At 45.3% G+C, this 16,421-nt stretch overlaps 1 protein-coding gene across 2 annotated transcripts in view; it reads right to left on the bottom strand.

The window, feature by feature from the left end:
• Positions 1 to 396: 396 nt before the first annotated feature.
• Positions 397 to 16,421, bottom strand: part of LOC102376517 (tubby-related protein 4) — a 57,719-nt gene continuing 41,694 nt past the window's right edge. For both annotated transcript variants that reach the window (XM_014527380.2, XM_025195318.1), the window contains 2 exons: positions 11,339 to 13,944; positions 397 to 8,864 (listed from right to left, as the gene is read on the bottom strand). In XM_014527380.2, the coding sequence (XP_014382866.1) occupies positions 8,748 to 8,864; positions 11,339 to 13,944 (2,723 nt within the window). In that variant the 3' untranslated portion in view covers positions 397 to 8,747. The remainder of the gene's footprint in view (positions 8,865 to 11,338; positions 13,945 to 16,421) is intronic.

A 16,421-nucleotide genomic window follows, 5' to 3' on the forward strand; every position in this document is an offset into this window, starting at 1 on the left:
CAATCCCAGTTCTATCTTTGAGATAACATTAAGTTTCCAGTGCATCAGTGGCAACGTCAAAACCAACACCCATTTCTAATAACACTTCCTATGAAGAAGAGGAAGCAAAGACAAAACAGTCTTTGAACTGGTTGATGGCCAAAATCGGCAGAATGTCTTAGTAAAATTTTTTTGCCTTTTATCCCCATATAAGAATGACAGCTAGTATAATAGGAAGGTATCAGTGCAGTCAGGGCAAGTATAAGCCAGAGAAGCAATTGCTGAAGAGAGTAAATGATGAATAGAGCTGGCTGTTGACTACGCCAGTGTGTCCAGTTAGGATTTGTTACCTGTTTTAAAAGCACTCAAGATGCTGAATCAGGTGAGTTCAATAAGCAAGTCACTGATTTTCTAGTCTGCAAAATTTTATTAAGCAACAGCTGGACAACTCTTACAACTCCAAATCATCAAGGAAAAATAGGGCAATCAGTCCATCTCTCAATCATGTAGACAGTAAAGACTTTGGAGAAACCACATTATTAAAGGGAAACCATTAATGCTTTCTAGGCACCTCCTGCAAAATCTATTACACAAGATACATAAAAGAAGAGGCAGATCAGGGTAGGTGTAGGTTTGTAATTACAACAAAAGCCTGGTTCTGAACGACATATTTAAAAAAACCAAAAATTTTCAAAAGATTTTTAAAATAGCATAGGTATGTATAAGTACATGGGCAGTGTACCAATTTTTCCAAAGGCTTGAAAAGAACATGCTGGGTATGTTTAGCTAGCAATCTAGGCACCAGCATGACTGCACACTTCTTTAAAAAAAACAAGCAAAAAAAAAGGTTGTTATAAATTCAGAAATAATGTCCAAAGTTACAGTACCAAAATAATGCATTTATAAACAAATGCAAAAAAAATTACTTTTTCAGGATATACTACAGTGCCTTTTTCAATCAAATGCACCCCCATGCTATTCCACAACACTATATATTTTGTATCTACAATAAACAACAAGATCTTTAACACCCCCCCCACCAACACACGCACACAGGAAAGAGAAAAAAGGCAGAGAGGGGGAGGGAAATAAAAGGAAGCAAAAGGCAAAACACAGACTAAGCCAACAAAAGAAGGGAAAACTACAAATTTTTATCAACAAGGAACTTGAAACAACATAGACAGATGGGAATTACAAGCTGAGCACTATTTTAATGAAATACTAGGAACTCAATCATCTGCACATTGTAGAAAAATCTCTCTCTCAGTTTATTACTATTTTTAATCTTAACACTTATTATTTGAACCAACCATTCATCTGGCCAGCAATGTAAATATTCAACATGTACACAACTTTATTAGGATTCAAAATGCCTGTATTGGATTTTGTTTTTAAATTTGGAGTGTACATAAAGCAGAGAGCAATGATTAGAAATATTATACAGCCTTTAAATCCGTCTAACATCATACACCCAATTTTTCAGTACACACTCTGAATGTATTTGGGATTTTTTTAGTCCCACAAACTCACTGTGGTCCAGATTTTACAAGTAGATCTGCATGAGCAGACTCCTATGTCCATGTGGCTTGCTCCATTCAGGTCTAGGAATCTGCTAGCAGAAATCCACCAATAGAATCAGAAGCATAGAGTTGCAGGGTTTAATTTTAGCAACAAAAATTGCTTCAGTGATTCCTCCTTTTTCCTTATACCCAATTACTGATCTTGCCTTAAATTCTTATTTCCACAAATATGAACAACCCCTCCCACGGCCATAATCCCAAAGCAATTTTTTCCTAAAATGCCTTTAGAGATCTCGTTCAATGTGCAATGCTTAGAGTTGGAATGAGATATTTTTAATTGTTAAGCTTCTGTACAGAACTGTGTTTTTGTGTAAATTTGTCAAATATTATCTCAAGTTGATTTCCTTTTTTAGCCTGTTATTAGGGGAGGGTGATAAACCTGTATACATTCCATGATGCACGTAGGGTCTGGTCCGATCCTGCAAAAAGACCCATGACTGCAGCCCACTTTGCCTATGCAGAATTACAAAATACTACTGAAGCCAGCAGAACCCTATGTTGGCATTCAAGTCCTTGCTGGTCCATCCTATTGAAGGATCCAGGCCTAAACACTAAAAAAAAAAATTAGCTGCCAGGCCAATCTTATTTTTTTTGTTTCATCAAACCCGTAAAAGGGCCCTTCCCCTGGCACTGGTCCAATCATTATATTGACCTGTAATAAACAAATATAACCCATTTTCCTGTGGTGGCATCCTAACCTCATTAAAATAAATGGCAAAACTCCAATTTAAGTCAGTGGCACTAGGATTTAATTCCTGGCTTTGTTTTGGAAATTTTAGAAGAAACATGCAGTGTCTCTGGAGTTAATGGTTTGCAGTTTTGCTATCTCAATCCCTATTTTATATCTGTACAAATAAAGAAATGCATAATTTGAGCCAGATTTAATCTCGCTTAAGGCTTGGACAGATCAAACACTTATATCCCTGAAAAAAGTTGGGAAGATTTACTAAAGTTCAGCTGAATCTGCACTACTTCACTAACTGCTCCCAACCCATGGTGAGTAGAAGTTAAATAGGAGCACCTTACCCAAATGACCTGGGATTAAATTACCACTACTGAGTTTCACTTAGTGGGTTAACAGCAGATAAAACAGTTACACAGGTCAGCTGACGTACACTCCCAAGCAGGAAACCTACCCCTCCCCTTTAGGAATGGTGTAGGTAGGCATCTGCCCATGTTCTTACACTGCTGTAAATCAGGAGCGATTATTGGCTTCAATTGAGTTGCTCTTAATTTACACCTGTATAAGTGAAATTAGAGCTCAGCCCTTAGCTAGCATGTCAAACATGCCCTAATGCCTGTGATTGCTCTTGACTGCCAGTGCAGAGTAGTGAGAGCCCTGCAGAGATGAGCCCTTGCTTTCCAGTGCAATTAACTGTGGAACAGACATATACTTTCTTTAAAGCTAGTAAAAGCCAAATTTTCCCCTTGTTTCTTTATTCAAAGTTGTTCCTCATACATTCACCCATTCTGAGGGAGATGTTGCAATATTCTCATTGGCTACCCAAATATAACAGTCACACTGCAGAAATAACTACACTCAAACTGTTTGGAGCCTAAGGGCAGGTCCCCATGTGCAGGGATGTGTGGTTTGTGGCACCACAAACCACTCTGTGGCACCACAAACTGCATGTAGGGAATGTCAAAATGTACGCTGCACTGCAAAATTTGCTACTGGCAAAACCCAGTAGCAAAAAACTCTGGGAAAAAAGTGGTGCAAAGCATGAGCCAATAATGTGTGCTGGAACAAACGGAGGGCTGGCCAACCAGATCAATGCTCTGGATGCCAGCCAGGCTCCATGGTGATGGATCTGCACCCTTGTTGCACCAGGGCACCAGGTAATACTGCTGGGGTCAGCACAGGTGCTGGTCCCAGCCTCCCCTACCCCGGACAATTTGCTGTGTGCCAAAGCCCACGTGCAGGGCCATGCATTGGGACACAAAGCAACAGCACAAATTTGTGCCACGGCTACTTGTGCCTCTATAAGCACATGGCCCTGCATATAGGGATCCACCCTAAGGCTGTGTCCATGCAAGCATGGACGTTTGCTTCCCTGGGGACAACTAGCAGCGGCACACCTTGTGCCACTGCTAGTTGTCCCCAGGTATGCCTGTGCCACAAACCCTCTGGTGCACAACAGGTTACTCCGGGTGGGGTAGATGAGGCTGAACTGGCCCCAGCAGCCTTATCAGGACTCCTGGGGGCCTCCTAAGGCTGCAGCGGTGGCAATCCTGCTGCCCGGAGCCTGGCCAGCAACTGGAGCATAGCTCTGGCCAGCCAGGCTTCAGTTTTGAGCAGTGCAGTGCATGCTGCCCCCGCATATACTGCTCCGCTTTTTTTTGTGTGGGTTTTTTCTGCCACCTGTATATCCAAGGATCAAAAAAAACCCCCCTGTGCTACTACCTTGCAGCACAGAGGACAGCTGAATGTGCAGTATGTGGCACCACATACTGCACGGCCGCACTCATCTGGATGCAGTCTAAGAGTCTGACTGCCAACCAGGGCTGTCTTTACCAAAACAAAACTGGATTCTCAAGTTTTGAGGAGGGCTTTCAAGTGGGTTGTATAAGATGGAGTTTATCTAGGGTGGCCTCTTGTGCAGATATAAAGGAACTAGTGCATAAGATCATTTTGACTACACTTTGCTATTGCCTGCTCAGTGAAATTATTAACTTGACCTTATTATTTTTCTCCCTCCCATCCATCCTTCCTCACATATTCATTTCTAGCATACTAGAAACACAGCACTACTGCTGTAAGGTATTGCTGGTTCTCAGGGTGAAATTCTCCACTCTAGAGAGGACCCACAGAAGATACAGGTATAATTTTAAGACAGAGATAAACTACGTTTATGTGAGTTGGGTTCTCAATAATTTGGCCATCCAATGGGACAGTCAACTCCTGCACCAGATGCCTTTCCCTCTTGAAGCAGGATGAGTGCTGTTGGAGACAGAAGGCATGATGGGAACAGTACTCCTCTCTGCCTCTCTTTTCCTGAAGGATTCACTGTAGCTGCTCTAACCACTATCAGGGCTGAGGTCAGCACAGACTAGCCCTTGGAATCAGACGGTTGTAACTAGAGCAGAGTTTGGCAACAGAAAGGAATCTAGCCCCTTAAAGTGGAATTAAACTGTGCTGGCCCTCTCTGTAGAGGAATGTTGTACAAACTGAGCCAGATATACCCTTTTATTTGCTTTTTCATTACACAAGTCCATCTCAAAACCAAGCATAGCAATAAGAAAAGATAAAGCCAGTCAAGCTTCGTGTTTTTTAAACTATATCCATGACTGAAAGAGACAATTAGAAACATAACAGGAAAAAAAGCAGTGTAGAGGACAGGTTTCTGCAGGTCCCAAAGAAATCATCTACACAGTAGAGTCAGTCTACATAATCCCCAACAAACCTACTGTTTTCAACTGCTTGATAAACAAAATTTGTGCCTGCATTATAAATTGTTGCACATTGTCCAGCAAAAAAAAAATTTTAAAGTCTTCCTATACACATCCTTAAACAATTTCTTGCAGCAAAACATACTGCTAGCAAACAATTAATTACAAAGATGCTTTTTTCATATAAATAAGAAATTGTGTTTAACTCACTGGTACATAGTAATAAAATTATCCCTAAATCACTTATTACATTAAGCAAGATAAATAATTTCTCTCTTGGACATTAACAGGAAATCTGCATTAAATTATCTTTAAAAAATAAATCAACCCCCCCTAAAAAAAATTAAATTAAACCAATGGACCAACCAAAAAAAAAACCCTGCCCCAAAACAAACTTCCCAGGCTGTAACAATTATTGCACAACTAAAAAAAAAAGCTTTGAAAACCATATTGAACTACTAGAAACTACTGTATGTATAAAAGAATTAGATAATTCGGAACACTCTGCTACATTCTTCCTAGAAGAACTTACAGTTATCTACAGAAAAAATCACTTAAATATAAAATGTGAAAGTATTATTTTGGCTGAATGCAACAGCAATCTTCAGGATTAAAGTCATCAGAATGAAATAGTGAAAATACTACTTGGAGGGGCTTTTAAAGTTGTTTCTTAAATTGTATCTCAATGAGCAAAGAGAAAACAATAGAGAAGTATCATTATGACCCACTGTCTTCATAATTTAAGGCCAAATTGTACTCTCAGCTATATGCATACATCACCCACTGATTTCAGAACAAAATGTATGTTGAACAAGGGCAGAAGTGTGTCCCTACAACTAGGGAGTTTTTATGCCCTGGAGCTCATGGTTTAAAGGGACACTGTCAACCTCTTTTTAAAAAGACAACTCTTTACTACGTAAGTTTATCACAGAAATAATTTTGTAAATAACTTCTTACCATTAATATTGTTTATCTCTTGTGCTTTTTGGGGGGAGCAGGGATTGGACTTTCTCCTCTGTATGAAAAGCACCTGCCATAGTGTAAGTGCTACCAGGACCAAACAATTACAGTTTGGCAAAATGAGACTAGACTGGCAGCTTTTTCTTTTGGTTTAATTGACTTCATTTTCTGGTTTGCCTGCATAAGTGTGATGCTGCTGTGAATCTGGATCATAATCAAATTGATCAAATGAATGTACATAATCAAATTGTTCAAACTTGCCTGGAAAGTTAAAGAAAGCAGTGCTATTAAAATACTTCTGTTGAGACTGGCCTTGTTAACCAAGCACTTCTACACATGAAGACACGATCATGAACACAAACACACTGCTTTATGAAATATAAATTCTTGGCCAAAATCTGGTTGACAATGTCCCTTTAGGATGAATATTCCCTGAACGCTCCTCTTCTAGGAAGGAAATAATATGCTTTTGGCCTCAAGGTGTTCAGTCAGTGCATGCTTCTCTGCACTCCAGCACTGTCTGTATTTTGCTGATGGGATTAGCTGGTGCTATGAGGAATGCTGTTTAGAAGGGCAAGTGGGTCAAACCCATCACTCTTCTCCTACAAGCAGTGCCACTGAAGTCATGTAAGTGAGGATTGGGCCTATTGTTTTCACAGCACCTAACTCTGAACAGACATTGGCCCCAATCCCTGCTTCCAAGTCAATGACAAAAGTCCCACTGATTTCAGAGAGAGCAGGACCAAGCCCCTTGTTTCCCTCCATGACCTCTCCCATTCCTACTCATCCTTGAAGCCGTCACTCCAATATGCCATTAGTAAATTCAGAGATGAAGGGGACTCCTTTGTAATGCAACTATATGCAGAACATTGATGGAATTTCAATAAAACCTAATTTATAAAAGTAAATAGAACAGCCTTCTCTGTTAAATGTCAAGGGAAATACTGGACTTGATCTACTCCCCACATAAAAGCAGGGGCTGTTGAGCCCCCAGGTGAAGCAACCATCCTTCCCATGAGAGAAGGGAGGTGGCCTCTTGCTGGTGGGGCTTTCTGGGTCAAGCTGCTGGAGATGCCTGGGTAAAGATCTGAATCCTTGGGAACTTTTGTCAAAACCAGCCTTACCCTCTTGCAGAGACTGTGCTGGTTTCAAAGCCCCCCTGGAGCAGGACCTTTCCACACCAGGTTCCCCTGCGTTACATGATGCATTCCCTACAATGAACCAAGCCTAGTAACGTCTATCTGACCTTTATAGATATTTTAAAAAATGGCACTGTATCATTTTTTCTCCTGATGTATGATTGAGCTTTGTTTGAAAAACACAAAGGGTTTCCTGATAACAGGTAATGTCACATTTTGCGATTTTAATGTGAAATTTATTTAATGAATGATTAGGGCTTTCAGGTATTACCAGGGAAGCACTTCCAAATCAAGATGTATTAAAGGACAAAACAGCGGGGAGAGAGAGAGAACAAGGTAGAGAAAGAGCATTAAATTCATGAAACAGAATCTCTCTCTAGTAAAGCAACTCCCTTGCAGTACCATGGGTTTTGACTTATATTAGAGAGCTCTACAGCTAGGAATAATCAAGTGACTGTATACAGCTGAATAAAAAAAAATCCCTTATTCTCATCTAGTCTATACATACTTTGGCATCCCATTCTGCCTCGGAGTGTTAAGTGCTCACAGACTACAGTTGATAATGCAAATACTTAAATAGCAGGGCACCAGGAGGGATGGTCATCTTCAATGCTTTCTTCTTTTCTTTCCTCTTCCAACCAGCTGTGATGAGCAGTCCCCTAACCTGCCATATATGCGTGTCTCCTTCCCAATTCAAACACTGCTATAATGCTGTGAAACTGTGGAAATCTAAACACAGATTTAAAAGAATTTTACTCACTGGGCACATTTGATTTATGTTAAAGATTTTGTTCTTAGAGTGTAAACATATTGATGTGAGGTTCAGGTGAAGCCCCAGTCTGCAGGAGACCCCCCAGGACACACTATGTACCTCACCAAACTATAGTCCAAGGTGAAGAATACTGTTGTTCAATACAAATACAGATGCACATCTCATAATTCAATCCTTCCCTATTTTCCATCACCTAATCACACACGTTTATCCCAAGTAACAGCACACAAAAAAAGCGGACATCAATTTTTTTGATGCAGTGGGTTTTGAAACCACCCAATGGGAACAGATTAGTTTCTCTTCTGAATAATACATTGTTATTAATAAATTAAACATTGACCTACGTAAACCTCCTTGGTACCTGTGGTGCTCAGCTATTATCAGAGATCAGAAAAGAAACACGTGTCTTCAAGTATTATAGCTTCTTTTCTTTTTTCTTTTTTTTTTTTTGCTGCTATCATTGATGTAATAGTAGTACAAACTGGACCAGGAAAAAAGTTATGTTCCCTGTTTTAAAAAGAACAGCATGGTATAAGGCAGTCTATCAAAAAGAGCAGTCTTTTTTAATCCCCCTAGGAGCTTACGTCAGCTATTGCAGCAAACACGGCAGAACCACCACAACAAGCCAAAAGCCACATTTCCAGATATAACACTGAACGGCTCTCAACCCTTTGCTCTTTCTGAAACCCCAGCATGATGTTTAAGAAAAAAACAAAACAACCAAACAAAACAGCCCCCCACCCAATACCCCAATATTGATTAAAGTTAATGCCCTTTTTGGGGGGCACCAAGAGACTTTTCCAGTTTCACTGCCTTCTTTATTTCCAGGCACCGCCGTGCACCTAACACAGGCCACCCTGATGTCTTCTGGTTTTGGCCATATGAAAAGGTTTCGTTACATTTTCCTCTCTCCAGTCTCTGCTCATTTCATTTGAGGCGCTGAGTCACATTTGCCAAAGCAACTGCAAAGGCCTGCACTGCAGAAAACGGATACTGAAAGTCCAAAATGTAAGCGTTGCCATCAATCCTTCCAAATTGCATTACCTGGGGAAGGGGTAAAGGCAGAAAGAAGAAGAAAACAAGAGACAATAAGTCAAAAGGTGGGAGATGCAAAGAATTAACTTGGAAAAGAGCAAGATCACCATATCCTCATTTAGACTGAATAGTACTTTGTTTCTACTGAACCCCCCAACCCCCATCCTGGCAGATCCATATGGGCCTCTGGCATATACAATAAGGTCAAGGAAGGCCATCTGCAAGAAGGCTCCTTGCTCTCTATACCTCCTGGCCCCAGTGGCCTTCCAAGCTCCTTGTAAACTCCAGTCGAAGCCTCCATCTGGTCAAAACAATAGACGCAGAGCTCTGAGGCATTGCCTCTGCATACTACTTGTCATAAGGTCAGAAGGAAATACAATTTGTACTACCACCAGCCCTGTCCTTGCCTGCCCATGTTTCCCTCTAAACTCAGTCCCCTGCCTCAGCACAGCCTCTGAGCAGTCAGACCTGACTGAGGGAAGAGAAGATCTATTTGTGAGCATCTTATCAGGCAGTGCCCTTCATTCTTGGACTGAGGAGAGAGTCGTCATGAGAAGGAGGGCACCTAAGTATCCTAAGGTTGTTGAGGATGTGGGATAACTGAACTATACAGAGAAAGAGCCTGTGAAAGACTGTTTCTGTGGATGAGGTGGGGCAGTGCCTTGTTTGAGTTGGGGAGGGGACCACTTCTGAATGAAACCACCCCCCACTCAAACATGCAGGCTCCTGACTTCTGTGGGTCAAGCTACAAGACAGTCTCAAGAGTGGGAGGGGGAGGCCAGGTCAGCTTCTCCAGGGGAGCAGGATATTTTTAAACAGCTGTACATCCCAGCTAGTGTCTGATCCCAGCACAAAAGGTAGGGGTGAGGAGTGGCACCAGGCCCCAGGGCCAAATCCCAGCACAAGGTGTGTGGGAGGTGGCAATGTTGGGCTCCCAGGGCCCAATCCAGGCACATGGGGCATGGAGGGGCAGTGCCAGGTCCCAGGGCTCAATCCATCCTGTGGACCAGCCCCGCATCACTTATCTGGCCCATGGGGCCAGAAGGTTGAGCACCACTGGACTATACCATGAACACGTCCCTTCTACTATTAAACTCCCAGCTATCCTGTGTATTAGAACAAGAGTGTGAATGTGGACAAAACTTTGAAACAGTTGCTGGGATTCACCAATGCTGCTACAGACCAGCTATCATCAGCCATTAATAACTTTAAGCATTACCAGCCCAAAATTTTGGTTTCTTTCCTGCCTTAACTCATTAATTACTATATTTACCCAAATCCAAGATGACCCTGAATTTTAAGACAACCTCCCAATAATTTGATTCTAGACATGGAAAATGTATACATTTTTAAAATTTTCCATGTATAGAATCTAAGTATTGGAGGACAGTCTTAAATTTGTTCCCCCCACTACTACAGCAGGGAAAGAAGTGGCAGGAGGGCAGGCAATAGGAGGGGCAGGTGGTAGGACAGGCAGGTGGTAGGGGAGACAGGCGGTGTGGTGGCAGGTTTTAGTGGGTGGGAGGTGGGGAGGAGGTAGGGGACATAGTGGGGAGGTAGGCAGTGGGGGAGCAGGTGGAAGGGAGGTGGTATAGGGGTATGCATAAGCAGGCGGTATGGGGGCAGTTGGGGGTGAATCAAACATCTTGCCCCCTGCTGTTTGTCCCCCCACCACTTGTCCCCCTTATGCCTGCCCCCTCACTGCCTCTGCCCCCCTGTAGTCCTAGGCTTCAAGCTCCCTCTTCTCCACCTCCCCCCACTGCTGTAGCCTCTACCACCCCATCGGTCCCCCGTCCTCCCCACTAACCCTTGCTCCAACACCAGCAGGCTTCATTTTCACTCCATCCTGGGGCATAGAGCACAGCCCCAGCCTGGCCCCACAGCAGTGATCGGGAGGCCTAGGCTACAGAGGGGTGGTGGGAGGAGATGGTGGGTGAGCAGAGGCTGTGGGGAAGGAAGAGATGGGGGGAAAGGCAGCAGGCAGGTGAGGGTCTGAGGCTGCGGAAGTAAGAGAGAGAGGCAGCCGGGGGCAGACAGGCAGCAGTGGGTCGGGGTCAGTGCCACAGCAACCACCTGCTGCCCCGCTGCCTCATATTCAATTCCAAGACAAGGAGCTTTTCCCCCACTTAAATGGGGGTTAAAAATTTAATCCTGGTATCTAGCAAATCTAGCTATGAACAGACCTCTCTATTAGTGAGTTGTCCTAAGATGAATAAAGGCATTTCCCCGTGTCTGACTGAAACAGGATAACAGTGTCTTTCCCTGTTTACTGCTGACCCTCACCCCCCAGCTCTACTGGCAGACCTCTGATCACCAGCCGTGAACAAGCTTGTTGCATAGTAAGATTTCTCCAAGAGCAGCAAGGCTTATGCAAGCCAGAGGCCTACTCCAGTGGCCATGAAGCAAAACAGCTTCTCTGACACAGGCTTCCATGCCGCCCGCCCCCCTGCAGCTTGTTACTGCAGTTGTCATTATCCTCCTACCTGTCGTCCTTCCAGCTCAATCTGGAAGTTTTTTGCAGACTCCTGGGTCACCCGTCCTCCAAAGTCCAGTTGGTATACTTGGGTGGCCTCGTTCCACAAGGGCTGCTTGTTGGCCATTACGTACACAAAGCCCTGGCTGCCCAGCCTTCCATCCTCCTTCTCATTGGCCTTCCGACACTTGAATTCATCCAGCTCACTGGCTGTCCTCATATTCCTTTTGGTTTTCCACCCCTTTTTGCTGCCCTGACTCTGGTTCATCAGTTCATCTCCACTGATAAAAAGCTCTGGCTCACTCTCTGAGCTGTCCTGAAACTCATTTGTCTTGTTCAGCTTCTTTGACTTCAGCTGGTCCTTCTGGCTCTTGACTTTCTTCTTCTCCCTGCCCAGCCTGGGGCTGGATATTAGAGAGTTGAAGTCAGTCAGTGTCCTTGCCTCCTTTTTGACCTTGCCCTCTGTGATAGCCTGCACATTTCCTTCCTCAGCTCGACTATCCAGGCGTTTCCGGTTCTTCTTCCCAAACTTGTCTGTCCTTTGAGGGACAGGGCTTTCTGTCAATGAAAGCACCTCCTGGAAGGTGTCCGCTGTCTCCACCATTACTTCTGTACCCACATGACCCTGAAGCTCTGCTGGTGGTGGAGACATAACCGGCTTCTCCACCACAAGGAGTGGCTTAGGGGGCAATGTGCCTTGGGCATTAGGTACAGGTGGGCATGCGCTGTAGGAATTCCATGGGTGCAAGGCTACTGGTGGAAGCTGTAAACTAGAGCAAGTGCTGCTGCCTGGGTACATGGGTGGCAGGGGGCAATAAGAGAGATTAGATGGATAACCTGGCTGAAGCACGACAGCTGGCTCCTGTTGTGCAAACTGCGTTGGGGCCAGAGCTTCTTTGGGGGAGCAGGGGGGCTGCATTCCCTGAAGAGGAGGGGCACCGTAGCTTCCTGGGTAAGGTACTCCAACTCCGTAATTCGTCTGGAAAGTGGCAGTGGGACTGGTTGGAGACTTAGGGGAAACGAATGGCACTCGAGACATGTCCAGATGCTGAGCTTGACCAATTATTAGAGGAGCAGGTTTAAGAGTGTTGGGCACTGAACTCTGAGCTGTCCTTTCTTGTGGAACCCATATGTCCTCACTCACCATGGGGTCCCACTGGTACGGGGGTGGCCGCTTTACAACAATGGCAGCCTCTGTCAAGGCAACAGGCACGTGCCTTATCGATTTCTCCACAGGGCAGTGCTGAGCCAATGCCTCATCCTCTGTGAAGGCAGAGTTGATATAATCTGTCCGGTCACGAGAGCTGTCAGGAGGGCTCAGCAAGTTGTAGGAGGACTGGGAGGCCAAGGGAGAAGTGCTGATGGAGTGAGCAATGATAGAGCTGTGCTGGGAGCCACTCGCTGCACTTAGGTCAGGCCTCATACTGCTAATGCTACTAGTGACGTTGCTAGTGTTGGCACTGCTGAGGCTCCCAGCACCACCACTATTTGGGTTGGGGCTGCTGTTACTGCCACTGCCATTGCTGCACTGACTACAGGTGTATAAAGCTGTCGGTGCCCTCTGCTGGTACTGCGCTGTTACAACATTGCTCTTGGGCTTGGGAGGAAGTTGCAAAGTGGCTCTTTGATTGTCGACCAACTGGGCCATTTTCAGAGCTGCCTCTCTGCTGTTCCTCCTCAAAGTAGCATGGATAAGACTGCTGTCCAGCCTCTGGGTGAGGCTACGGCCCTGCGAGAGCTGGCCAGCAATCTCCGGGTAAGGTGGCGGGTCCCCGGTTGGGACAGAGTAGCGGGGAACGGTGAGCCTGTTCAAAGTTGCACTGGTGCAGGGCTGCTGCATCTTCTTCTCTGCTGCTGTAATCCTCAGTGTGGCAGAGCTGCCAGGACCAGGCAAGGTGTAAGTGTTCTGCGCACACAGCATCCTTGTCCGAGGGCGGCACACCTCTTCAACATTCCCACTGCTATCAAACGTTGTTATTCGCTCATAGCCAAGAGGGGTCTGATAATGTCCTGCTGGGTACAGGGAAAAATCTCCCTTCTTCAGGCAGAGATCCACCGGTGGCTGAGGAGGAGGAATGGGTGGGGGAGGGGGTGCAGTGGTGGGTGCTGCTGGTATGGTCCCAGGGTACGGAGGGGGCGGGTTCATCTTGTTTAGCTGTATTTCTTGAGCGGTGCTGAAGACAACAGCATCTCCTTCCACCAGCTGCTGAACTGGCCGTAAAGTTTTTGCCTTCTGGAGATGTTCGTGGTCTCTGTCTCCTTCTCTGTGGTCCATCATAGCCATCTGTATTGCACCCTGTGATGGCAGGGGAAGTGGAGGTGGTGCCTGGATGATGCGGCCCATTTCCACTCCTCCAAAAATTACCTGTCCTGGGTTGGAGTACCTGCTGGGGACTGGGTACTGCACTGTACTCTCACTTGTGTGGTCTGAGGTCCCCACGGCTGTTGTCTGATTGGTCAAGACATCCAACTGCACGTTCTGATTAGCCAACAAGGACTGGACCAGCCCAATGCTCTGAGTTGGTGACATTGCCTGGGCTGAGCTGTGAATAGGAGCAATAGGGATATTCACGGTGCAGGGAGGGTTGTTCTCAGGGACTCCAGAGGCTCCAGTTACTGCAATGAAAAATCATAAGCAGGAATTAGAGGCTGCTGCCATCTAAAATAAAGAAGGGGAAGTATTAGATTCACTCACCATGTCTTGTAACATTATTGCCTGATCTATATTTGCAACTGGGAATTTGTATAAGCCATAAAACACTACTGTTATTATTACCCCTTTTTCACAACATCAGCTATGATCCAGCCAAGCTCTTAAACAGAGGTTTAACTTTTAACATGTGTATAGCCCCAGGTTAAAGTCAATGGGACTATACATGAGTTTAAGGATTTTGCTGGATTAGTGCTTTGCAAAGCACCACAGGTATACATGGCACTTTCCCCACCTACAGCACGACACATTTTCTGCATCTAGTGCAGAGGGTGACAAGCGCAGTGTGACAGTTCAGGAAAGAGAAAGTTGGGAGAATTATTAGTAAAGAGGAGGATTCATAGAATGGGTAGGTTTCAAGAGGCATTTGGAGGAGGAGAAGAGTGGGGGGAGAGAGAGAGAGAGAGAGAGAGAGAGAGAGAGAGAGAATGAGAACAGTGAGATATTTCCATGTGTATAAGACTTGGGGGTAGGTGACAAAGAGAACAGGAATGCAAAGGAATGGGGAGGACCCTAAACAGCTAGTGGGTGGGATGGAAGGGAGCTAGAAACAATGTTACTGCAAGATCTTGAAGGTGATAGCACAAAACTTGAAGGTAATGCAGTAACAGGCAGGAAGTCAGGGAATGGACTCACAGTGAGGTGAGGCTGCCAGGAAGACAATGTTAGCATCAGCCCTTGGAACAAACTGGAAATGGGAAAGGGGAAATGCAGAGGTTGAGAGGAGAAGGTTGCAACAGTTTCCATGAAAGCTGACCAAGCCTCGGGTATAGCAAGGAAAGGAAAGATCTTTGAGACATGACACAGAAAGCAGCAACGGGACACAGGACTTCATCCTGCTCCCGCTACAAATGGCAGCAACATTCCCAAAATAGTCTCAGTGTGGCAATGGAAAAAACAAGGAGGACCAGGTCAAAAACGACACTAAGATTTATAACCACAGAAGACAGCAAGGACTGAAGAGCTGGCAACGGAGACTAGGAGGAGAAGATAGGGTGAAGTCAGGATGAAATATCCAGGGGCCAGCATCTCTGGAGTAAATCATTATTATCCATAGGATTTCAGCAAAGCAATACTGAATTACATCAGCTATGAGTCTGTCCTGGGAAGCTGGGGATTGACCCTGAATTTGCAGCAGTACATTCTACAGAAAAATGCCCAAACAGGAGCTCACCGTACAAAACTGAGTATATAGGGAGAAGTTAGGGACAAAGAGGTATATTTCAAAAGCAGCCACAAAATTGATGTGTAGCTGAAAGCAGGGGAACAAATGAAGCTTACACGAAAGAGAGGGTCCAGGGCCAGGGGAGACATCAAAAGAGTGAAGACAAGTCTATATGATATCTTGCATTACCACGCAGAGACACCCCAGTTAGCTCTAACTGGGCCAGCTCAGATTCCAGGAGCAGTCTAGCTGTGCTAGTGGCATATGAATACCCACAACAGCTAATACCATTGTGTAGTACCACATACATATTCACAGGGAGCTAAGGAGCCACTGAACCAAAGCAACCTGGTAGATGAGAGAGCGGCATAAAGCAGTGGTGCTCTATCCTTTTCCCTGCAGGCCAGAAGAGTGTTGCAGAGTTGGTCCACGGGTCGGATTGGACCCCGCATGCCAGGATCTGGTTTGTACCACCTCTGCGTGGCCCTGCATGCCTGGATCAGGCCTGGGGCCCTCCACAGACTCTGCCAAGCCTGACAGATCAAGATCGGGTTCTGGGTCCTTCACCTCCCTACCCCCAGGCCTGTGACTAGGATCAGGTCTGCACTGCCCCCACCTAGCCCTGCATGCTGGGATCAGGCCTTGTGGCCACGTGCTGCCCTCACCCAACCCCATGCCAGGATTGGGCCCTGCACTGCCCTGTGCACCTGATCCAGCACACACGGCCACAATGTATGGCCCTGTGGGGCTCCTCAGAGGTCGGGAAATTTGGCAGCAGAGGAGTGGTGCCACCACTCTCCCCCCACCAAATTTTCAGACCCACAGGGAGCACTGCAGGCCAAATGAGACAATGCGGGGGGGCTGGATTTGGCCTGCAGGCTGGGCACCCCTGGCCTATAGTACTAAAAGCAGCTGACAATTCACAATGACAATTCATTAGTGACCTTGGCTGAGATGGGTTCAGTGGAAAAGAAGGCCACATTAGGAACATCCTTTTCATCTCTTGTAGACTCCTACCCAGGAAAACAAAGGGATGAAGGACTAGTTTCTTCAATACTGCAATCAGAAAGGATGTCAAGCCATGATGTGATCCACAAAGACCTTCCCAAACTTCATCTTCTGAGAATGAAAATATTTCTGCACCAAAAGTTTAGCATGGGTCTGATCGTTGGCAATGCCTGACCTAAACAGGCAGGGCGAGAGAAAAGGCTCAGAATC

The sequence above is a fragment of the Alligator sinensis genome, unplaced genomic scaffold (genome assembly GCF_000455745.1).
Source record: "Alligator sinensis unplaced genomic scaffold, ASM45574v1 scaffold1356_1, whole genome shotgun sequence".
Classification (NCBI taxonomy): Eukaryota; Metazoa; Chordata; order Crocodylia; family Alligatoridae; genus Alligator; species Alligator sinensis.